At 38.2% G+C, this 24,025-nt stretch overlaps 1 protein-coding gene and 1 long non-coding RNA gene across 4 annotated transcripts in view; one reads left to right on the top strand and one right to left on the bottom strand.

Annotated features, from left to right (window-relative positions):
- LOC104141413 (uncharacterized) overlaps positions 1 to 24,025 on the top strand; it is a 42,082-nt gene that overhangs the window by 6,668 nt on the left and 11,389 nt on the right. The window contains exon 3 of one of the 3 annotated variants that reach the window (XR_011141693.1): positions 21,966 to 23,383. This is a non-coding gene — a long non-coding RNA (uncharacterized lncRNA). Of the gene's footprint in view, positions 1 to 21,965; positions 23,384 to 24,025 lie in introns of those variants that run through there. The other 2 variants (XR_011141692.1, XR_011141694.1) reach the window with 2 other exon arrangements.
- Positions 537 to 23,978, bottom strand: SGPP1 (sphingosine-1-phosphate phosphatase 1). The gene is made up of 3 exons (XM_068947335.1): positions 23,090 to 23,978; positions 11,273 to 11,362; positions 537 to 6,933 (listed from the first exon to the last, which is right to left on the bottom strand). Exons 1-3 carry the CDS (start codon positions 23,732 to 23,734, stop codon positions 6,382 to 6,384), a joined length of 1,287 nt encoding a protein of 428 aa, XP_068803436.1. The 5' UTR covers positions 23,735 to 23,978; the 3' UTR covers positions 537 to 6,381.

Raw genomic sequence — 24,025 nt, 5'->3', positions numbered from 1 at the left:
AAGGACTGAGCTATCTCAATTAAACTAAAGCTGCAGCGTAAGTCAAATCAGCCATCAGATAAATCTACTGGAACGCAACCTTCAGTAGGTCCAGAGCTCATGAAGCTATTTCTTCCTCTCCACAGCAAGCACTTGCCTAGAAAGCAAGTTTCTTGTCAGATACAAAGTAGGGGCATGTTTCCATATACATTTATCAGTGTGTGACACTGAGAAAAGAGAACAGCTATAGAAAGATAGGACTTAAATATCCTCATGTAGTTCGATCAATGACTTGCTTTATTATTCCGCATATGAAATTAAACAGTCCAGATTAAGACAGAAAAAAAATCACTTTGGTATCTTTTCATTCTTTTTCCTAAATTTGTGCGTCTCAAAATAACAAATCTTAAAAGACATAACATTGTTCTAACAGTTTTTGCTATATGATGATACAAATGTAATTTTTTTTTCTGATCAATGCTTTACCCTTATGACATGTATCCAACCACATATTATGTCCCTCTTAGCACTGGAAGCAGTACAGATGACAGAACACATTTGAATCCAACAGTAGTTTATTATCCACTCATTGCAGGTGAAGGTAAACACTTCAGTTACCAGTTAATGAGAGTTTAAATATTAGTTGACAACTGCAGAAAGTGTACAATGCATACAAAAGCATTAACAATAACAAAAAAGTTCAGATGTATTAATTTTTAACTATCAGGTTGTACACTGTAATACCGCAACCGTTCTGTGATCCTCAATTAATTCAGGGCTTGTGCTTGAAAGCTTCCCCCCCCCCCCCCCAAATTAGGAAAAAAGTTCTCTAAGAGGTTGAGAGTCTGGGGGCTAGAACTGCATTATTTCCTGAAATACTACTAACATACAGCCTCACCTAATACAGACAAAGCTATTTTATGTTTTATGGACAGTTGCTTTATCAGGAAACACAATAACAAAAAAACCTACACATAAAAAAATTAAACTCCAATATGCAAAAATATATATTTACACACATCTGTATTGTCCTACAGATCCCATATAAATCAAGTATAGGCCAAATTTTGGCATTGTATTTAAGTGCATGAAGTTTAGTACAAAATCTCACTCAGACTTTGCTCTTACTTTTCAAGTTACTATCTCCTGGACTGATCTTTTCCAATTACAGTATTTTGAATTACTTGCATTGTATTACAAATTTGTTTCTATTTCAGGATTATCAGCCTTAATTTTCATTACACTTTAACAACGTTGTGCGAAAATTTACTAATTGTTTTTCCTGTACTAATAAAATGCTCCAAATTGATAGGGCTTTTGTTTACACTTACTAGTCAGCATCTTTACAGTACTATTCTCCTACGTAATCTCTATTCTTTGATCCTACAGGAACAGTTGATTATATATTGCAAGCACATATTGCTTTATTTCATTTTGTTAAATGGACTCTTACCAACATGCAAATTACTTCCGGTGAAGAATGGAGTGCAAAAAAAATTTTCCAATGCATAGTAAGTTTGCTTAATCTGCAGCATGTGATACTCGCAGTTTAGAGAACCCCTGAAGAGCAATATCCTCTCTGCCACATGGTATCTGATTTTGTTTTCAAATTATAGGGTATTTTGCTTTTGATGCAAGAAGTACTGTAGGAAGAAAACAACATTAGTGATCCAGCTAATCTATTGATTTGACAAATATGACACTCACGGTCAGTTTTAAAATAGGCCTATATTTTGTGCCAAAACAAAAAGGCCACTTAAGCTTTTGGCTAGAATAGTATCCTGCATCAAGTCACTGAATGAAACTTCCACACAAAAGTCAAAGTTTCTTCAAAGTAACTTGTAGAATATAGCAAACTGTACAATCCAGAAACATTCTAAATTAGACAAAAAACCCTTGAGAACCAATTATAGTACAGTAAGTTTTGAGTCACAATACCCCCCACAATTAATTCTCCTTCTATTATTCTGTCTGCGGATGTTATTCTGGGATCTTGTCATTCAACATGGTTATGATTCAGAGGGAAAGACATCAATTCACTGTTGTAAACATACAACTAGTTCCAGCTAAGAAACTGCTTCCAACTTACACTCTTTAAAAGTCTTGTAAAACTGGGCTAAGTATGTTTTTATAAACAACAATCTCTCGGTTCTCAAAAGCAAAGACATTACGTTTCTATCTTAGAAGGTAAGTCAGGTCACATACACACTCATGCCTATATGCATGTCAGAGCACGGACATGACATTCAGGGTTCACTTTCAGTGTAGTACGTAAGGAACTAAATACAGAACTTCCCCCAAAAATTAATAGGGGTTAGACAGCTATGCCCTCTTACATCATTGAATTATTAAATATCTTATATATTATGTGTTAAAAATCTTCTTTCATGTCGAGAAAGCAAATACTGGAATACAAACAACTTTCAGCACAACAGATGTATTTACTTATAGCATGCAAGGTTTGTTTTTATGTATTTGAGCAGCTAACAGCCACTAACAGCCCTTAAATATTTACAAGTTCAAAATGACAATCTTTACATAAGCACTATTTTTGCAACTACTTACAAATAATTCAGGACATTCCCTAGGAAATAAACAAGACATGAGTAACAAATAGTGAAAGAAATACTAAAATATAATAGCAAAGGAAAACATGATAGCTTTAAAAATCCAGATATGTTAACACTGTTTGGTTAAAACAAACAAATAAAAAAATCCCCAAAACACAATACATTTAGAGATGCTTTTTAAAAAAAAAAAAAATGCGTCTTTCTGTCTTTTCAGGAACTTAAAACAAGGTTCCGATTAAGCAAACAAAATACTACTTCCTTTGGTTTGCCAATTTACCTTAAAATAGCTCTTTTTTTTTCTTTTTTCAATTTGCAAGGTTAGTATTAAGGCATATGTGATCAGAGGCGCAAGAGCTTTATATGTGATCACACAGAAGAAAGATGCTTCAACCCCAGTTTCTATCCCAGGAAGCAAAAGTAATAGCTTTCATGTAAACATGCAACTTTTTTCAAAAGAACAGATTCTAAAGATATACCCAAGATGCGATGTCTATGCTAGTCCTATTTGAGGGCCAGGTCAGAAAAAAGTTCTGCTCCTATGTTTAAGGCAGGTATCTTGAGACTAATTAGGGTCTCTCCAGCCTTTTGGGAAACAGAATTTTGTGTTTAATTACACTCTACGCTATCATTAGTGTCAGTTTTATATTGCATATAGTAATCAGATAAGATAAACATTGTTCATACCTTTTTGTAATAAATGTATATCTACATCTGCTTCTATAAAATAGTATTAATTTTCTTTTTAGGACTATACAACCTAGAACTGAGAAAGTTCACTAGCAGTGACACATGAATAATTGTTTCTGCACTGCTTCAAAAGCTTTCAAATGTATTATCCTTCCGAAAAGACATTTAACTACCTTCTTAAAGCTACGTTAAACTTCTTCAAGTAGGAACTTCAAGTTCCTATAAATAATTTGGTACCAGCTGATGTTCACACAACAAACATTTATGTTCAACTCTAGCAAGAGTTTAGGGCAAAGAAAGTGTTCAAGTTTTACTTATTGTTTTGTTATGACTGATGTGAAGGAATCTTAAGATACTATTAATCAAAAATATACTAAAATAAAAAAAATCTATGTTTTTGCATTCCTGCCTTTCTTGCTCTATTCTATAATAGTATTCATATTGCATGATATTTTGTGCTAAACTGCCCTCTTAAGCATAGCCCCTTATAGAACATGAAAATAGAACAGTAAAACTTTATTCATGTAAACTTCAGTAAAGCAGTTGCAGTCTAGAGATAGGGTTGTAAAGGTGCTGTATAAACCAACATTCTGATATCCATTTCCTGCAGAGTACGCTATACGGGACATGATATTTTGAAGTTACCCAATATAATGTATAAAAATATAATATATATATATATATATATATGAATAACAGTAGAATGAGCTACAGTGCAATTTTCCTTAGTCTGCTGAAAGTCATGATTGCATATGATTTTTTCACCCATTCTAAAATTTCTACAGTAGGTTTTCTTTTCCATTATTAGTATGACAGAGCACAGCTATAAAATACAGCGTTAAGAACAATCCTGTGCTGTAAACTTCAAGTTCCTAAAAGTCTTAACAGCAAGTATGTACCTTAAAAAAATAAGTTTTGCTTAAACTGTCCCTTCTGTGCTGCAATTTAAACATTCTTCACTATAAAGTGTAAAGCTAGAATATTTAAGGAAAATATGTCCTCAATTTCAGAGGAAGCCTTCCTATTAGTATTATTTTCCCTAGTCTTCAGGCTAATTTAGTATCATTAGAATGACAATACCTGTTCAGGGCTTTAAGCAAAAAGCCTTTTTATATACCTGCCCCTCAGTTATTTATTCGATCTCTATCTTAGTGTGCAAAGCCATATCAGTGGAAATCCCTCCCTCAAAACCTTGATAACTGATTTACTGCACATTCAGCATAAAAACTGCAACAAAGGAACAGACAGAAAAATCAAACATAGAAATATGTACTGAAAGAAGCTAGAAGTTTTCTACAAGATAAATCTCAACTATAAAAGTAGTTTAACGCACTGTCAATTCTTTTGAGTACATTCATAACAGTGCATACTAAACGCACATCGGAAAAGTCAAATTTTCGCATCTTCTAATGCCAGCGTACCGTCACTTTGACTGCTTTAAGGAGGAAAGAGATAAGAAGTTAATTTTGTTAATTTACATATTAACAGAGTTTGGAGCTCATATCTCCAATACAGTAATCTTCCAATTCTAAGTATTTTTTTACAAAAATGTAAGCTTTGTCTTGTAGCTAAATTATTCACTAGACTTCCTAATCAAATTACGTTTTTCCTGAAAAAATTTACTGATACAAAACTAAGCAATTCATGTCTTGCCAGAATGCTGCAATAAGACAGTTCCTGACATGGAAAGAACAGCTTAGGTAATCCAAAAAAAAAAAAAAAAAAAATCACATAGACAAAATGAAATTCAAAACAAAGGCACATGAAATTACAGTTCAAGGATCATGTCCTACTCATCAGGTGGAAAAGGAACTTTAAAAAGATGAAAGTGCATTATTATTCAATAAAACCTAGATACGCACACAAACCGTTTATGCATTGACAACATTGTCTTTCGAGCGCTGAGACCTGCCTATCAAAATGATCAAAATTTTAATTTGATCACTATTTTGTTTTATAGCTGTCTAAACTGGGTAAAAAGTGATTCTCAACATATAGCATGTAAAAGAATAAAAATACATATAGTTTTTATAGAAGTATGATTAGATTTTCTAAGCACATCTCTAAAAACAATGGTCCTCTAAGTCTGTTTGGAATAATAATATATGAGGCCCATTTCTTAGTAGGATGGTTATTTTTATTGTTTATATTTTTAGATAACTAATTCTGAACATCCGTCCACTGTATAAACGATCTGCAGAAAAATATATCCTCTACCAGTAACTTACGATGCACATTAAAAAAACACCTACAAAAGGGATTATTGTCCATTCACAACCTTTTGAGCCTAAGGACACAACTCTTGGATCATTTCATTTATGCAATTTTAAACAGACTAAACTGAATATTCTGTTTAACTTTAACCATGCCAGTAATGTGGACAAACATTTAAAAATATCTGCCTAATTATGTACGATCTAAAATAAAATGAATCATTTTTACATCACAGTATACATGGCATTTCTTAATTTAGCAACAGAAAGGAGAAAGGCACAGTTATCAAGCCATAAAATACAGTACCTGAATCTTACATACTCCTTTGATATCTAACCCCAATGCCAAGGCAGACATTTTACTGTGTAAAAGGGACTAAAGAAAAAAAAAACTTCTGTTTGTTCGTCAGAAAAATCCAACCTCATTGCAAGTTTGGTCCATTCAAAATACCCATTAGCTGAAACATCTTGAAACAAGGTTTAGGGAAAAATAAAGCAAAACAAATAATTTAGCAGTTTGTGGTCCAACAACTTGAATAAATTATTATGAAATGGCAAACAGATCATGAATGGAGCTTTCTGATTAGCTGTCGGACATACCTGTCAAAATGTCCAAGTATACAGGTACACTATGAGAGATGTTTTAGATGATTCTTTGCTTCTTGCGCACAAACACACACTTTGCTACAGCAATAAATCTAGACACAGCATTTATAGAGTTCAGCACTTCTCAGGGACTGATATTTGACTTCTGGCCACGTACCATACCAGAGACATGCAATGTCCTTTAAATGCTTTGCCTGCTGTGTATTGCTGTTGAAGTGAAGACCCCTGCTAAAGCCAAACTCACTGGCCTTCCCTTAGCAAACTAGTGCATCTTTTCAAAAAAATCAAGTATCTCCATTCCCCCTATTTAAAGGGATGAATCTGCATCAAGACAGACCAATAAACTGGAAGAGACAAGGGACAATAAACATGAGGGAGAACCCAACCATTCCATATGTAATATAGCGATAGGGAAGCTCAACTTCCATGCGTTGTCTTGCTTTCCGTACATCATCGTGTGGTATGCGGAATATTTTACATGCCAGCGGAATAGTGGCTTTTTTCATCACTATTTTTGTTAATAACAGAATTACTACTCCAATTAACAACCGCAATATGGCTTTTCCAAACACAGTCACAGTGAGAGAGGAAAGAGATAACGGTAACATATCGGGAGGAGGATCTAGGTTCAGACCCAACATGTAGTTAACATGAGAGCCACAGGCTACTCCAGCACCACAGCCCAGTATCTGAGCTGTGTCTCCTCGTGATGTGCTCCAGGTGTCTAGAGTGAAAGAGAAGATGCCCAAGGCTAAATGGAGACTGATGATAATTAATGGTGCATATTTGTAACTTAAGTTGAAGTCATCAATCAGGTCCACAATTGGATGGAAGACAACCAAGATGAGAATAGCATACAGAAATCCAGCAATAACGTCCTGTTGAAGAGAGATAAAGATATGGTTTCAGCGTAAATTAATTTCTGAAATAGTTATTAAGTTGCATTAGCATGGAGATAAGTCTAGTTGCTCTGTTGCTAAAAGCCACTTGTGGATTCCCACCTTTTCAGATTTATTGTAGAAGGTTAAGTCTACTTTTATTTTAAGGGCAATATAAGAAATTGCATTCAACCACCTATTAATAGGACACCTGCATTGTAATCAAATGAAGCTAACCATTTTCTGTTCCTGTTCTTTTCTGAAGTTGCAGATCTACCTATCTGCTGACTACAATGGTCCTTGTCCAGGATCAGGCCATTCCAGCCCACAGTCACCACAAAGTTAGCCCAGCTGAAAAAAAAAAACAAAACAAAACAAAACATAAAATTCCACCAACTTAGCATGCTGCAACAGCTCAACACTGAATCCAAGCATCATGGCCAGCACAAAAGAAGGGTGGTAGGGACATCTGGTAAGACAGGAGAGGAGCACAGCAGCTAGAAGTTAGAGCAGCTTAGACTGTCACAGAATCCCAATTCATGGGTAAACAATACTTGAAGAACGGAGAACCACTTCCAATTGTGCAACTACTGAAGGAAAGAAAGAGGGAACTTCAATGGCTCAATACTTGATTTTCTTTTTTTTTTTTTTTAAATGTCTTTTCTTAATTAAAGCTACTCCATTTCTTTTCAGTTTATCATTAGATTTCACCTGCTGTTGGTTATCATTCAATTGTACAGCATTATCTACAACTTTGGTCACCTTTGTTTTTTGTGAAAAAAAACTGAAAGCTTTTCAGAAATCATTTACTGAAAGCTTTTCAGAAATCCAGGCACTACTGACTGGACCACGTTCATTTGCATGCTATCAGCTTTTCCTTAAGAGCCAGGAGGTGTGACTTTTACACTGCTCCTTCTTCAATGAATCATTTTTACTCACTTCCACAAGTCAGACTTGCACATTTCAAAATCACTCCTGAAAGCCTTCTGCCACACTTACCGTCCTTCCTCCCCGCACCTTAGGTACCGTGGTTTTATATTTATATAACAGATAAATGGTTAATTGTACTTACTCAAAAACCATAGAGATTTCAAATATGAAACTGCTGAATAACCTAGTCTACACAATGCATTGCTTTTGTTGCATGACTTTGTTCTAAGACATTTCGTGAAATACCAGTTCATCCCATTCATGCTCCATAGAAACGGTTCTGACTTGGGAACCTCCTAATCACTTTGCTGCAAAGAGTAACGCAAATTAATCATTCAGCTCTTCTGCAACTGCCTTGTTTTCATGTGCTCTTTTTACACTTACTTCATCTACCAGCTTTACCACTCGCTACCAGGCTTCCTGCTTTTGTCCTTTTAGCAAGTAATCCTCGAAAACCTCTTTGGCCTTATTAGTGGCTTTACATTCAGATTGCCAATTTGTAGTCTTCCAGTTTGGACATTACAGGTATCTGTGCTTCAGTTTGATGATTTCTTTTATATCCTTTTCAATAACTAATTTTGTTTTTCAACCACAACAACTTCGTTCATTGGTTATTTAGAATATTTGGTAAGTGAAATCCTAGCCATTAGCATGGTACTCAAATGCACACCCCTTTGAGTAGGTTTTATGTGGGTGGGTTTGTTTTGTTTTTTTAAAAACGTTTACCCTTTTTGGAAACTAACTGTTCCTGTGTGGGAACTTTAAAAGAAAAGGGGCTGCTTATTCCTAAGAAGGAAGCTGGAATGATGCCCACTGTTCTAGAGGAGCTTAGCTTTAGTTAGTTGGACTTTGAGCACCATACTGTTAACTACACAGAACTAAATCAAGAATCGGTTTTCCTTCAATCATTCCTTAACAACTACTTTTTGGCACAGCTATAGTATCTTGACATTCCTGGTTAAACAGCAGGTCAGGACACAATGCAAGCTGGAGGAAAAAGAAGTTTCCCAGTTATCTTCATGTGTCTTATTCTGACCACCAATCACAGAGGGGTGGTCAAGGGGATAAACTTCCTACTATACACTTCCTTAAACAGGATTTACCAGTATATAAATTTACCAGTTACTTGTTAATTCTTTCTTTGCTACATAAATACCACTTCAACATCAGCATAAATTACTTCGTTATTCCTTATATGCATTTTAATTTTGAAATCATACCGTTCTCTAACGCCTTTGAAATGTTCCGATATGCTGAGTTTGTGTGCAACCATATGTATATTTTGCACACTAGCAACAATAGTAGTACTGGAGAGTGAGGGGAAAACAACTTCTACAACATCTAAGAACACACAACTACTGAGCTAGCATTTTTGTCCTCACTGTCTTGCTTTACTGCAGCATTCTTCCTCCCCTAAATAACTATTGCAAAAACACCAATGAAGCAATGTGTCAAGATGACAAGTGAAACCTAAGTGGGCAGTAAAAAGCCACTTACTGTATAAGATTTCAAAATTTCTCCAAATGATCTACACTATAGAGAAAAAGTCTACACTTTGTAACCTTAGTCATCAATTTCCACACTAACACTGCTAAAAAGCATCAGTTAAATCTCAACTGTAGGCCAAGTTCATCAAAGAGTATAAATTAACAGAAGTTTGACATGCACTCTTAGCTATTGTATGGATTCTTTAACTACTCTGTTAAACTCCCACATACAATTTACTTTTATTTAAGCGTGCATGTGGAAAGATCTTAGTTTTCAAAGTAATACCTTCTAACAGAGACATGCATGAAGTACTTCATGGAAGATGCACACCTTTGATATCCAAGTTTTCAGAACTACGAATGCTTTTAACATTCCACTAATGCTTCAAGAAATTCCCTAACCACCAAGGTTTCTGTCTTCTTGCAAGAGAAATTTCAAATTTGTTCCAAATATGCATTTCACAAGCAATGCACCTCCTCTGAATACTCTATAGGTGTACAGTGTAACTGAGCATGTAAAAAAAAGTTTCCATGAAAACAAACCCAGTGTTCTTTCATTTCTATCACACAATATAATGCTGTATTTAGCAATACACACTAGTTTATGTTTTTCTACAGAAGTAGTAAAGCCTTAGACTTTTTTTCATTGTCAAATTAATTTAAAGTTCTTTCTTAAAGGTTGCTCTCTCCTCCATTTCTGGATACCTACAGGAGTTTAGGGCTCTACATTCATTTGTTAGGAATACAGACATAACAGTTTAAGCATTAAAGATGCTGCAATGAAGTCTGAACTCTACAAATGGCTGGCTGAAGGCTAGTCTTTTCACACTAAAAATAAGAATTCAAGTTTGGATGATAACTCAGTTAAAGCGTAACCCCCCTCCTTTCTAAAATAAAACACTGGAGATGATTTCAATATAGTTCATAGCAATGCATTTTCCTTTATGCCATGCAACAAAAGCAAATACAACAAAAACAACCATACATCACCAATTTTCTAAAAAGATCTAAGAATTCCAGTATTATAAATCTTGATAAATAGAGAAAAATGTAAACAAAAGTTATTTCACCTGGCCATCACATCTTATGACAGAGACCCTCATGCAGTGCTATTCTCAAAAGCACTTGTATAGAAACTAGTGTAACTGCTAACTAATCTTTAGTTTGCACCCAAGCACTAACATTATTATTTGTATCAATTCTAAGTTTAACAAATAAGAACTTAGAGAAATAAGAATAATGCAGAAAACAACTAGACAGTTAATCCACACTGCTTAAGTCTATTAAACTTTATGGAGTATCCAGCTGTTTTAGGGATGCCTAAGAAACAGCTAAAATGGGTTTGGGTGCAAGTACTAACATTACTTTCTTCTAGTTTCCACATGATTGCTGCACTCTAAGGATAGCCTAGAAAAGCGTGCACGCATATCGCAGATCAGGAAGCTGCTCTAGCAGCATCAGCTGCCCCTTCGGATGCTCTCTCTCCTGCACACAGAGCCTTCTGCAAGCCAGATCAATAGCTCTTGCTGTAGCAGCCCAACGCCACATTAGCGGAGGCCCCATCCCTGCCATGCAGTTGAACATGCACCCCCTTTGTAAGTGGAGAGGAATGCCCAGCAAACAGCTGAGCACCCATCTTGATCTGGAGTGTTTAAGAAATGGCTTTTTTTTTTTTTTTTGTGCTGACTTCTGAAGTTGCAGGGAAAACCTTTGTGAAAGCTACAACTTTTCTTAAAAAAAAAAAAAAAAAAAATCACAAAATCACAACAACTGGTTTGCCAGTGGACAAAACGAAGTATTCTGTTCCTGTATGGTATGTCATTCTAAAAATCTACATACAATTACTGTAAAAACTTAAGTGATGGCAACACACAACATCAGAGCAACATTAACATAAACATTTAGTACGATGATTTTCTTACCAAAATTGAATGCATTCCCATATAAATTCGACTACAGCAAACCAAAGAACACCAGCAGAACGCAAGAATCAGCCCAAACAAAAGGGGATACTGGCAGGGAAAAATGGAGAGGTTGCATTAGAATTTGAAAACAAACAAAAAAAAAATTCAATAAGAATTCTGTAATTAATTCTTGAAAACTGACTCGGCAACAACCACTTAATGCGACTTACGCTTACCCTTTTTCTTGCCCTAGCCTACCAAAGCCTATTACAGCACCTTCTATAAATCTGCTTCTTAAACAGACCATTATAATGCCAAACTTTTTCACCTACTTTCTCCTGTCCTTTTCATTCAGGATATGGCAATTTCAGGGCATTGGTCATACCTTTTCAACAGCTGAAGGTTAGTCTTGCCACGTTATGGTATGCTAAGTTGTCAGTACGGACTGTGTCAAGCCTTGCGTTATAAGCTGCGGAGCAGTTTTACTCGCAGCAAAACGGCTATGTAATAAATTAGTATTATGAACAAATTTCCCAGGAAAAAATCTAATAGCCTTACCTCTCTTCTGAAAAAGCAGAAACCATAATAATTTACAAATGAATTTAATCCCTTATGGACTGTTTTAGAGTTTTTGCAACCTTTGGCTCAGTCTTTGAGCATCAGTAGGAAATTCCTGGAATAGCCATTTTCTCTGAGCTCTGCAAGCCCATATAAAGTTCTCTTATGAGCCATGTTAATTACACCAAAAAAAATACTTCCAAAGCCTTAGAGTAAACATTATATATCTATATATAAAATAATATATAATATTATAATAATATATGTAATATTGTATATATATAAAAAGGGACTCTTTACTAGGAATGAACAATGTGTTTTAAGAAGCGTGTATCAAAGTGCAAAAACTTAGTATTTTAAATGTTATAGGTTTTGGATAAAAGGTAGTATACTAATTCACATCTTACCACACAGTAAGAAATGCTTTCCCCACTACCGTATTGCAATATATTGTGCAAGATGGGATACAGCTTCCTTTTGCAGCTTTAAGATTAATGATTTTATACAAGAGGCAGTTACAAGGCAAGATGGCAAGCTTCCAAGATTGTTTCACTTCCTACATGAAAGCAGTGATACCACAATAAACTTTTAACAAAAAAGATTTTCAATATAGACAGTCTCGATGTACTTGAATCTCATAATAAATACTAAGAATTATACGCAATTTTCCTTGCCTTTTCCTTCGCTCCTTTTATGGATGAACCAAGGGGTAGAATTATCCACCACATTAGAGAAAAATATCTTTAATCTCGTTGGAGGAAGTTCTACCTCCTTTGTGAAGGCTGCTTAACTGATTATCAAGCTTCTAAATCAGTCTTTCAAACAAAGGTTTGAGACAAGATTAGCAGTCTTTAGCAGTCTTTGCTGTTTCACAATTCTTTGAGTTCTCAGAACCGTGCTGACATCACAAACCAAAAAAAATTCCTCAAACTAACAGAAAATCAGAAATCTTACATTCCACACCAAAAACAAACTGCACATTAAAACCGCTTCTTAACATCCAGCGTACATGACAAAATAGCAAAGCGCACAAGCTCACACTTGTGTTACATCTTGTTTAAACTCCAATTCATGTAGCAACATGGCTTTTTCCTAGTACGCCCTTACCTACAAATGGTACCTAAGTAAAATTACCTTCCTAGTGATTCAGTTCTAAATGAAACATAGAAGGAGCAACAAACTCAGTTTCCTGCCTTTAAGAATTATTCTAATAATGGCCAAATGCCAATACTACGGCAGTACTGCAGATATGATTGCAAAGTTATTAGCTGCTGATAACAGTTACAGCACCCACAGAAGTAATCTTTGCACTTCCCAAGAGGCATTACAAGGTAAACCCCTCACTCATCCCCGTTATGCCTCCACCATCATTTCCCCTGATTTTGGGGTAGAACTAATGCTACCTGCACCAGGAGGACACTGGAGCCCCACAAACCCCTGCCTGGCAGTGCTCCAGTCTCTCCCCAGAGTGTGGAGAGTCGCTCCAGACTCTTCCCCAGTCTCTCTGCCAGGGCAGAGATGCCATGCAGGGACAGATGATCCCCTATCCTCAGAAGTAAAGAGCAGCTTCTAGCATGTCTTTGCATGCTCCGCTAGGTGTAAAATCCTGGCAAGACCAGGTCTTGCTTGTCCGAGACTAGCAAGGGAAGAAAAGATTCACCACCTCCAGAACAACAAGGCGCATAAAGGAAGAGGTGCATTTCAGGAGTCTTTTTTTCCAGAGCCCTGGACAGGAAGTTCAAATAGCAGGGAAGGTAGGCTGAATTCTAGAAAATAAAAGTGACTGCTCTTGGTTGTGAACTCTGGAGGTGGTGGTGTTCTGGAAAGGAGGAAAAGGTGCCAGAGACTTCAACTTTGAAGAAACTTTGGAAAGAGCATTTGGTTCTGTCATATCTCACACTACTCCTCCAGAGTTTTTTTATCCTATTGAGAACAGGTAGCCATGAAAGCATCAGAAAACACTGGCTAGCTTAGTTCGCTGTAGGATACACCTGTATCCAAGAACTGAAACACTTCCCTGTCTTGTCCCCAAGACATTTTTACCTCGATTCCATATATTCTTAAGTAAACAAAATTTTTAAATTAAACCCTATCCTCTAAACTAATTATTCTTACTGAAACAGCTTTAGCATGACCTGTCCACAGGTATTAGACATATAATATTAGATGCTAATTTACAGTATTTTTTAAGGCATGCCAATATTGATCACAGAAGCCCTAAACCCAGGCAGTTTCTTTCCAAGACAGATTACTCACTACAGTATACCTAGCTGGACTGCATCCAGTCCACTGTAAAAAAGTAGAAGCTTGCAATAATTATTCTTATTTCCTCTAGAAAAATATTCCACAATACAACAGTTAAATAATTTTTCATTAGTTCCCACCCTAAACATTCTCTTCTCCGCTTCCACCTTTACGCAACTGGTACACCTGGACAACTGTCAGTTTATCTGAACTGACAGTTGTTTTACTGATTGAAGTGAGGTAGCTTCAAACATAGAAGACATCGTTATATATAAAGTACAGGAATAAAATTTGACCCAAAGAATGTTTTAACCCTCACCTGTCCTGGTTTCTTCCAGCATTACATCAATATCTTCCTGCATGGCCCCCATAACTGATCTGATTTTCTTCCTACAAGCCCAGAACCCACCTGCAGAGCACCATAAACCTGTATGTAGCCTTTGTAGCTTCACAGCCCACTGACCTCCCTAGGCATAAGCTTAAAGGGAGACCCTGACTTCAACACAAACAAAGCCCAATAGCCCAACATCCTGCCTCCTCCACAGCTTGTTTTCACCCATGCCTTTTAAAAGCAGCCAGCAGGTACAAGAATTCCCAGAACACCAAACCGGTAGCACCTGCTTAAAATCTACCTCGAGGTGATAAGGCAACTGGGCACGTGTGCTCACATGCCGGGATAAGCACACCAGGTGACTAAAGGAGAATGTTAACGCTTTCACACAGCGCGTAGCTCAGAGCTCCTGCTCAGCAGCCTCCAAGTCCCAACAGCAGCAGAAAGCATCACTGTGATCCTTAAAATATGCTCAAATGACAAACTGACTCCCAAAGTATTATCTAAAAATAATGCAGTGTTGAAGTAGCAGTAAGGATTTTCTAAACGTTAGAAATGTCATTTTCATCTAGAAAATGACTTCCTGTTTATTTTGCATACATAAACTGGTTCTGTCTTAATTGCGAGTATTTATACATATACTCCCACTGCTTAGGCATACGAAATGCCCAAAATACCACAGATGAGCTATGAGTATAACATCTTAAGATTATTAACATTATCAGCCCTGTTTTACAACAAATAGTACATTTCCCAAAGCTTCTCTCCCATCAGCAAATGAATGTTCAAAGAAAAACAGAAATCCAAAGTTTACTGTGTCTCCTACTTAACATAGGCATGATTTATTAAAAATTAAAGTGGAAACCTTAATATAAATAATTGCAAGCATTTGTGGAAGAGAAAATTACAAAAACTCCTTTTCTTAAGTTTGCTTGGGCCTCTTACTTATTTTGGAAGAAATACTGCCTTCACAAATCTGAAAATTAACAGCTATCAATTACCCTTAAATTAAAAATGTTTAGATCTTTTTCTATACAGCTGTATGTACACACTTTGACAGTTTCTACTTAAATGAAAGATACCAAAGCAAGATTGCTGTATTCCAGCAATGGTTCCTCGCATGCCACATCAGACCCACAAAGGCACAAAAGGCAGATCACAAGTTCACCTCTTCCACAATTCATGCTCTTCTTACTCATTCTGGAAGGCAGGCTGGCATCATCTCTCCTTTCAGATAAGTGTCTGAAAGGTTTTTGAAGATCACAGTTGGCAAAGGTAGAAATAACAAACAGGTTTCATTCTCTTAGCTTGTTGTTTTTAGTAAAAGAATTGACATATCTGCATTCTTCACTATACTCTGAGCAACTTTGAAGTGGATATTAGTGAACACCCACTTCAGAGACAAACTTCAAACACTCTGCCCTCATGCTTCCACTAAGGCCATCTGTCCTATTCGTACTCTCAAGAGCTCATTATACCTCCATAGCTAGCATGTCACCTCAACAATTTTGAGCATGGGTAGCATTCACTGAACTATGTACTGCTTTCTTTTTCCAAATTAAAAAAAAAATCCTTGTGATTTTTAAATGTAACCTTATACAAAGACACTGACTTACTATTCAACTCAACTTCAAGATCATATGCTGACTCAAAACCAACAATAACCTGGTGTTTTCTCCCTGGGAAAACTCTCCCACCTTCAATATTAGATCAAATAACTGATATCCATTTTACATAAATCTTTTTCAGAAGGCCACACATGCTATTCCAAGATGAAGTGAAGGCATATGGAATTGAAAAGCAAGAGAGGCATTGCAGGTAGCAGTGAAAAAATGCAACATACAGAGATGAAAAAGATACCATCATTGACTTTTTTTTTTTTTAAGGTCTGAATGAGTATGTTTCTTTGAAGGCATCGTACCTGTTGAGAAAAATATCCCAGTCTTCATGTATATATAACCGAGGGACAGATCAAGAATGTTATTTAAGCAAAACAAAAATGGGTAAAAATTCAAGGTTAATTCACATATCAATTAAACTCACATATGAGGTCAAAGAAAAACTCGTGACTATGTCTGATGGACTAGATTACTCATCTCCCAAGCCTCAAATTTAGTTCGATATCCACAATTTTGTTTTAATCAGAACAGGAAATTAGTAAGTTTTGGAAAATAGCAGTGAATTCACCTCCTGTTAAGTCTTTGAGAGTTTATGCTCTATGTTTTCAATGGGAAATACCCATTTGCTTTTATTACATCTTCTAAAAAGCGCCAGAAAGCTTCTGACTGGATCACACCGAAAACATCTCCCCTCACGTGCCTATCCTCTTCCCTCCCCTTAATCTGACTTTATGCCAAGAGTCTTAACAGAACCATTGTTTGAAAATGCTCATAAGGAAACAATCTGTCCTGAAAGCTCTGACCTAGGTCAGAAAGTTCCTTCTTTCTTAACGGAACGTTCTTCAAACACACTATAAATGCCCATTTCTTCACATTTTTTTTAAAAGCACATTCTGCACTAGAGGAATTTCCAGCATGTACAAAAGGTTCCAAACTAATTTTCAAATATTTTCAGGGTTCTACAATATTGATCAATGATCTTTTTTAAGCATATGATAACTCAGAAGTTCAACTTGAGTTTGAGATAGTTACCTTTAGGGCAGAGTTAGATTAAAGAATTCAAGCAGGACTTGCAGCATCATGCTTTTACAAAGGGGTTTGGGCTATATGTTGGCAATAGTTGTATGAAAAGCTATAATCACTGTTTATAGAAATGACTAGGAGACATTGATTGCTCAGGTAACTACAAAAACACAACATGTAAAGATTTGCAGGGAGGAGGAGAAGGGAAAAGAGGAAGATGGTTTAAAGAAAAAAAAAAAACACTGTGAATCACTTTAGGAAAAATAAACAGACAAAAAATAATCTTTTGAAAAGAGGCCAAGCAGTAAATAGCACTGTTCAAGCTACATATATCAATTATTTATTTCTTTTTTTCTTTCACTGACCAACCTTAACATTAAAGAGCATAAAGAAATCTGAGTGCTACAAGTGATTACAAGAACTTGTTAAGTTCCAAGAAAAAGATTTCAAAGCAAGTTAAAGGTTTAATTTTCTGCTGCACATCATCTGAAAAGAAATCTAGATTTATAGTAAGAATTAGATCCTGTTACTTCTTGCAGTCATGACAAATGACAATCCCTGCCTGAACATACCCTGGAAGAATCACCTACATCCTGCTCTGCTTATGCCCTCAGCACTGGGAAAAGTGGGTTTTCTGTGAATTGAACGTTTCCCAGGTTTAACCAATACATCCTACTTGTAAGTATGAAAAGTGCTTTACATGTACACAATCCATGAAGAAAAAATAATAGCTTGAGAAGTGAAGCATTTCCTTTGAATCCTCTCTTCATCAAAAAAAAAAAAAAAACAACTGCCTCTAACCTTCGGGCATTTGTTTTTACATAGTCCCACAAGATCCTTTAAACTAAGTAAAGATTTGCTTTTGTAAAACTGAAAAGTTTATTTAATGGCAATCAGCACAATTTACTGGGACGGGCTTTTGCACAGCCCCAGCAGAGATCCCCAGTGGGATTTGTAATAGGTTGCTATGCTCAGCAAATTCACACTTTCAAGAGCGCAGGAATCAAACAGGCCATAGCACCTTTTCCAGCAGACACTAATATTCCCTACAAAATAAGACCTGATAACTCAAGTTCACAAGACAAGGCCAGTTGTGACCCTCCAAATTCCCATCTCTTTATTTCAACAGCTCTTCACTGCATGGGTATTCTGGGTTTCCAGTTCACCTCTTCAGCTACATTTTTCACATCAGTTTTTTTTTTCCCCTAAAGTTTCAAGAAACACACGTAAGATAGAAAACTCATTAGACAAGCATACATCTCCTTGCCTAAGTTTCTTCACAACGTGTTAGTATTTCAGTAAGAATACATTTGGGCTTCTCTAAAAAAGGAGACATCTCTTCTCCAGGAGGAGTCTGCACTTGCTCTTACACATAAACTTCCCACAGAAACTGTATGTAAGAGATGACCACCCAAGTCTAGCTTCCAGTTTTATCACTCCACCAATTTTACTTACAATTCCAGCCTTTCGACAAGGACGGCCACTTCAAACTAGGAACCTGGCCACCTTCTGTAGAATTCCCACTGTAGCACCCAGAGAGAAGAATTAAAGCATCTTATTAGACTATTTGTCCAACCCCGACAATTCATTATTCCCCATTCCCAGTGGGAATATGAAAGAGGTTAGCCTTTTGAAAGGAAAGAGCAGGCAGACAATTCCAGAGATTAAATTTAGTAGTGTTCAATCAGAACGGAGCAGAACTCTCTCAAATACCAATAAAGGTCCTGTCAAACCCATTTCATTTTCCTACATTCATCAGCTTTGGTTGATAGAAGTAATAACAGAAGTAACAATGGTGTAGATGGAGGACTTCTAGAGAAGTGACCTGCTACCCCATGACATTCTTGTACAATTAATACTACAGAAGATCAATAGAACACTAAGCAAATTAAAACTGAAAAATACTTTGAGATATGTCAGTCAAAGGAATCTTCATAGAACGGAGTGACTCTAGCACGATTTAGGCATTAGCACTTATTAGGCCAACGTTATCATCAGTGGGCTGGTAAGACAGCCATTGTGGATAGAATTTGCATATAATACCGGCAGACAAGTAAACAGCGAGAAGGACAAGATTGCCACATTTAATGTTCTAAACCACTTCACGAGATAAACGCATTCAAAAAAAGGTGGTTAATACAGTTACAGAGGCAAGATACTCATGAATCAAGCCCCGGGCTCTTGCTGAATATCAACTTAAAGTTCATTCAGCGGCCCGCAGTGAGAGTCAGCAGTTCCTGACGCAGCTCATTAATTCAGAGCTCAGGAAGGAGCAAAGCTCAACAGCTCCTGCCAGAGCCAGGCTGAACCCTGGAGGAACTCTCTGAGAAAAGTGCATTTTCTCTGTCTCTCTGATTTTTTCAAAATAAAATAGCAGGGTTATGGCACATTCACGCAGCATCCTAACTCAAGCACCATTTCTAATCAAGTATGAGTTGGCATCTATTTGAAATCAAAAGTTCAACCTCATCAAAAAATCTTAAAAGAGACTTTTTCCAGAAGTCTTAGCTTGAGGCTTTGGAATATTTTACAGATTCAAATTAGCAATTCACACTCTCTCTTCCTCACCACTAAGGACACTGTATAATCAAACCAGACTTAAACTGTCAACATTACAAAGAAAGCAGATTTTCCCCAATGTGATAAAGGTGTGCTGTTTCCTACACCATATCAGTATCTACAGCTATATATATTTTTTTTTTTTGAAACACCGTCTTTTAGCTGCTTACCCTTTATTTTCAGGGTATCAACTTCAAAGAGAAAGAAAACTATAGAAAACTATCATTATCTATAATATTGCTAAATTCTAGGTAGCGTTTGGCATCAGCTTTGTATTTCAAGGTTACTGAAACATCTTTGAAACACGATTTGCTATGATCTAAGATCTGCTAAAAGTTAAAACAAAAACCTATAAAAAAGATTATGCGGCTGGAGTCAAAAATTTCAGGCAAGCTCTCATAACGCAAGGAGTAACTGAAAAATTGCATTCCTCAATGGGCAGAACAGTTAGCTATGATGGAAATTCTTTCAACATATTATTTGCTTGCTGCTGAAAGTTCAGTTGTACAGAACAGTGCCTGCGTCCCAAGTCTCTAACTGTGGAAACTAATCACAACTGTCCTCAAAACACACCATCTCGGAAAATATTTTACTGGAATAACTGTATTTATAAGCAAATATTTTAGTTCTACTATGTATAGTCAAAATTTCTTTCCAATATAGGATTCAAATAGGAAAATAATTGTAATAGCATTACTGATATGCATTTAAAACTACGAAAGCACAAACTTAATTCAACAGGTTAAAAGAAATTCAAACTTTCTGGTTTTGAAGGGACAGTCTGGGCCATACCTAGAAAAATAAAAGCCTGCAGATTTACTCTATTCCGTATATTTTTAAAGGGAAGGAATTACAGATTGTATTTGTTTGTCAGAAAAGAAGCATCACACAATACTAGGAAGTCCTAGACTAATGAAAGCAAATTGCAAACAAGCTATACTGGAAAGTGATTCCCTTTTCACTCCAGTCCTCTGTTCTAGTGCAAGAGCGGCTTTCATTTAGTATAAACCTTCTCAAGGTGACAAACTAAAGTCATGTTTGTTCCTGAATAAGAGCCCTTGCAGAGAGCTATAGCTCTCTGCTTAAATTCACACTCACTCTTGTTCCAGCATGATTCTTCTGAATAGACAGAGTACTAAGATGTGGGCTTCACCTAATACGATCACGGTCTGTGCAATGCTTCCTTCTACTCAATATATACTAAGACCGTTCTCTAACATTTGTCAGGGAGTTTACGACGAACAGTTTAGATCTATTGATCAATATATACTAAGACCGTTCTCTAACATTTGTCAGGGAGTTTACGATGAACAGTTTAGATCTATTGATACGTAGAGATAATTTAATAAAAAGAGGGGCTATTGTAAGCTCTCCTGTCATTAATAGCTTTCCAAGAGGTTGTGATGTCTGGCTCTTTTTTTTAACCCTTCAATTTCCGCAACAGCAAGACAGAAAATTGTCTTATAAATTCTATTCCTTTTCAATGGAAGTAAAACATGGAGAACAGCAGACACATCAGATGAAAAATTAGATTTACCTCTGAAAAGAGTTAAAGACATTCAACACTCCAAAGGTTAGCTTTTCATTAATATTTAGAAATAACGTAATAGCCAGAAGGACTATTTTTTTAAATGAAAGCTTTGAAACGGTGGAAGTTGGTTTCAGAAAGGTCTGTTGCTCAAACATATTTCACAGGAAGAAATGAAACCATTTGAAAACTCAAACACTTTGCCTCCCCTGCTCCGCTACTTCCTAAGCACGGCTCTCAGTGAACGCTAACAGAGGCTGAATGTTTGTCACTTCTTAATATGCATCTATTATAAGTATGGCTAGTTAATTTCCAAAATATTTCACAGAGCACAGCTGCAGGATTGGCAAACTAAGATCAAACTTGATGCACTGGCAAAAAATACTATTTCACATATCTGTTTGCTGGTTCTGTATAGCCAGGCTGGGTTCTCCTTTGAGCACATGACATCAGAGCAAAGATAATTGACCGATACTACTAAATAAGGTTTCCCACATGCAGAGAAATAAAAATTCAGTTCAGTCTTTAAGTGACATCAGCCTCACAGATCTAACAAGAGTAATAATCAGATTTTATTCTGCCATAAAATCAATTGCAAGAGTAGTCATGGAGATGCTTACATTCCCAGTATGTATTTCACAAATACCTGCAAAACATGACATTACCCGATGCCTGCAGAACTCTGGCAAAATGGGATTTCACATTTTCCTAGCAAAGAACTGGAATCCCTGATAGCTTTCCTTCAGGCATGTTACATCACCTCTGCCTAAGTAGATACGTAACCTTTCATTAAAGAGAAGCCAAATACAACTCTTAACCTCCAACCTTCCACTGCTTCTCTCCTTTCAGGCACCCATTCTGCACACTGAGATGAAGCTGCAAAGTGTCATTCTGCGACCACAGGGAGCTGCTGATCAGTAAATGGAAAGATACTCAGTCTCCCATAAAGCTTAAAAAAAGCTCTGTCTACCAAGATGATCCATCTCTTATGTTAATTACGCAGGTATATAATCAGATCTTGAAAATATTAAGAGCTTAAAAGTGGAGTTTGCATAATTTCTTCAGCATCACAGACAGAAGCCCCCAAAAGCCTATACAAAACGTTTATCTATTGCCTGGAAGAGCATTTCCCCTCCTTTGCTGCTGAAGTGGGTGCAGTGATTTAGGAACAAGAATACTTGCAATGCATTCTTTAGCATTAAGTGCAACAGTAAGGACTCCAACAGCCAGTACTGCAAGTACGTGCCGTAGCCTGCGTAAACGAGATGTTCAACAGCGTTCCTTTAACTTAACCCATCGACTCAGAAGTGCAACAGGCAGACGCTGAGATTTTGCTGGATAAAGGCTCTGAAAAGGCTCACAGATCACTTCCTGACAATTATTAGCACGTTAACAGTGGTAAAATCATCTGAAAATACACTTACTCCTCCACGCGCAAATACGCATTTGCAGTTTATAAGCAATGATATAGTTAACAGAAAGCTAAAGCTACAAAGTGACTCAAAGCAAAGAAGGATCAGCAAAAAGCCCTTCAGTTCCTGGCTTTCCATCAAGTTCTGTCAGTAAAACCAAAACCCTGTAAAAATACCAGATGCTTATCCAAACTCTGTGCAAAGCACTCAACCCTAGAGAAGCCAAGATGGAAAAAAAACTCCTAAGAACGAAACGCAGATTTTTTTTTTTTTAACTGCACACTGATCTGGCCACTCACAGAGTTAGCAGGACCTCCATTCAGAGGACAGAAATGCTAAAACGGCTGTTATCTAAGCGCTCCTTTCCATCACGGAAAAGGCGCTCTGCCACTGCACTTTAAACTGCGAGGGGTTTTCTTTTGGTTTTTTTTTTTTTTTGGTCTTTTTTACATGCTGGGAGAGAAGGGCGTTTCCCCCCCCCCCCTCCACGAGCGCAGCCACCCCGAGCAATAAATAAAGCCGGGGCTGGCCAGCCGGGGGGGGGGGGGGGGGGAGCAGTACCTGCCAGCGGCCGCAGCTGAGCAGGAGCAGGGCCAGGGGGATGGCGGTGCCCGACATGGCGTGCGTGGAGGGCATGCTGTACTCGGAGTTGTAGAAGACCTCCAGCTTGACCACGGGCGGCGAGGCAGGCCGCGGCCAGCGGATGACATCCTTGGTGCACTGGCCCAGGTACATCACCGACACCCAGATGATGATCAGCCGCCGGCCCAGCCAGGCGTCCAGGTTCCAGATGCAAAAGGGGAAGAAGAGGATGTAGAAGAGCTCGTTGCCCAGCTCCGTGCCCAGGCTGAAGAGGTAGTAGAGGAAGCGGCTGCGCGTGGAGAACTCCTGGCTGCCGTCTTCCTCCGTGAGGGAGTTGCGGCGCGGCCGCCTCCGCCAGGAGCCCTGCGGCGGGCCGGCGCCGCCCGGCACGGCCCCGTTGCCGGCGGGATGCTGCCGCCCCGGTCCCGGTCCCGATCCCGGCCCGGCGGCCCGCTCGGCGGCGGCCGGGCCGCCGTTAGCCAGCGGCCCCCGGCCCCCGCTCCGCTGCTCCGCGTCGGCCCAGCCCGACGGCCCCTCCACGCCGCAGAGCCGCTGGAAGGCGGCCACTTTCTGCGGGTCCTGCAGGTGGGCGGCCAGCCGGGCCAGGCGCCGGCAGAGCGACATGACGGGCGGCGGAGGACGGCGAGGCGCTGCCCGGGCCGGGGGGCGCAGGGGGCTTCGTCCGCCGGGCGGCGGGAGGCAGCGGCTCTGCCGAGGCGCTCCCTGAGGAGCAACGCGCCCGGGGGCCAGGAGTGTCTCCGCCTGCCGCCGCTGCCCTCGGCTCGGCTCGGCTCGGGCTCGAGCCCCACGCCCGCTCCGCCCGCCGCCACCCCTCGCTCCCTCACTCCCTCACGCGCGCCCCCCGCCTGCACTCGCCGTCACTGTCCCGGCCGCGCCTGCGCACAACTCCGGCTG

This window comes from Struthio camelus, chromosome 5 (assembly GCF_040807025.1).
Source record: "Struthio camelus isolate bStrCam1 chromosome 5, bStrCam1.hap1, whole genome shotgun sequence".
NCBI classification, from domain to species: domain Eukaryota; kingdom Metazoa; phylum Chordata; class Aves; order Struthioniformes; family Struthionidae; genus Struthio; species Struthio camelus.
The sequence above is the reverse complement of the archived record's forward strand: the minus strand, read 5'-3'. Positions and strand labels throughout refer to the sequence as shown.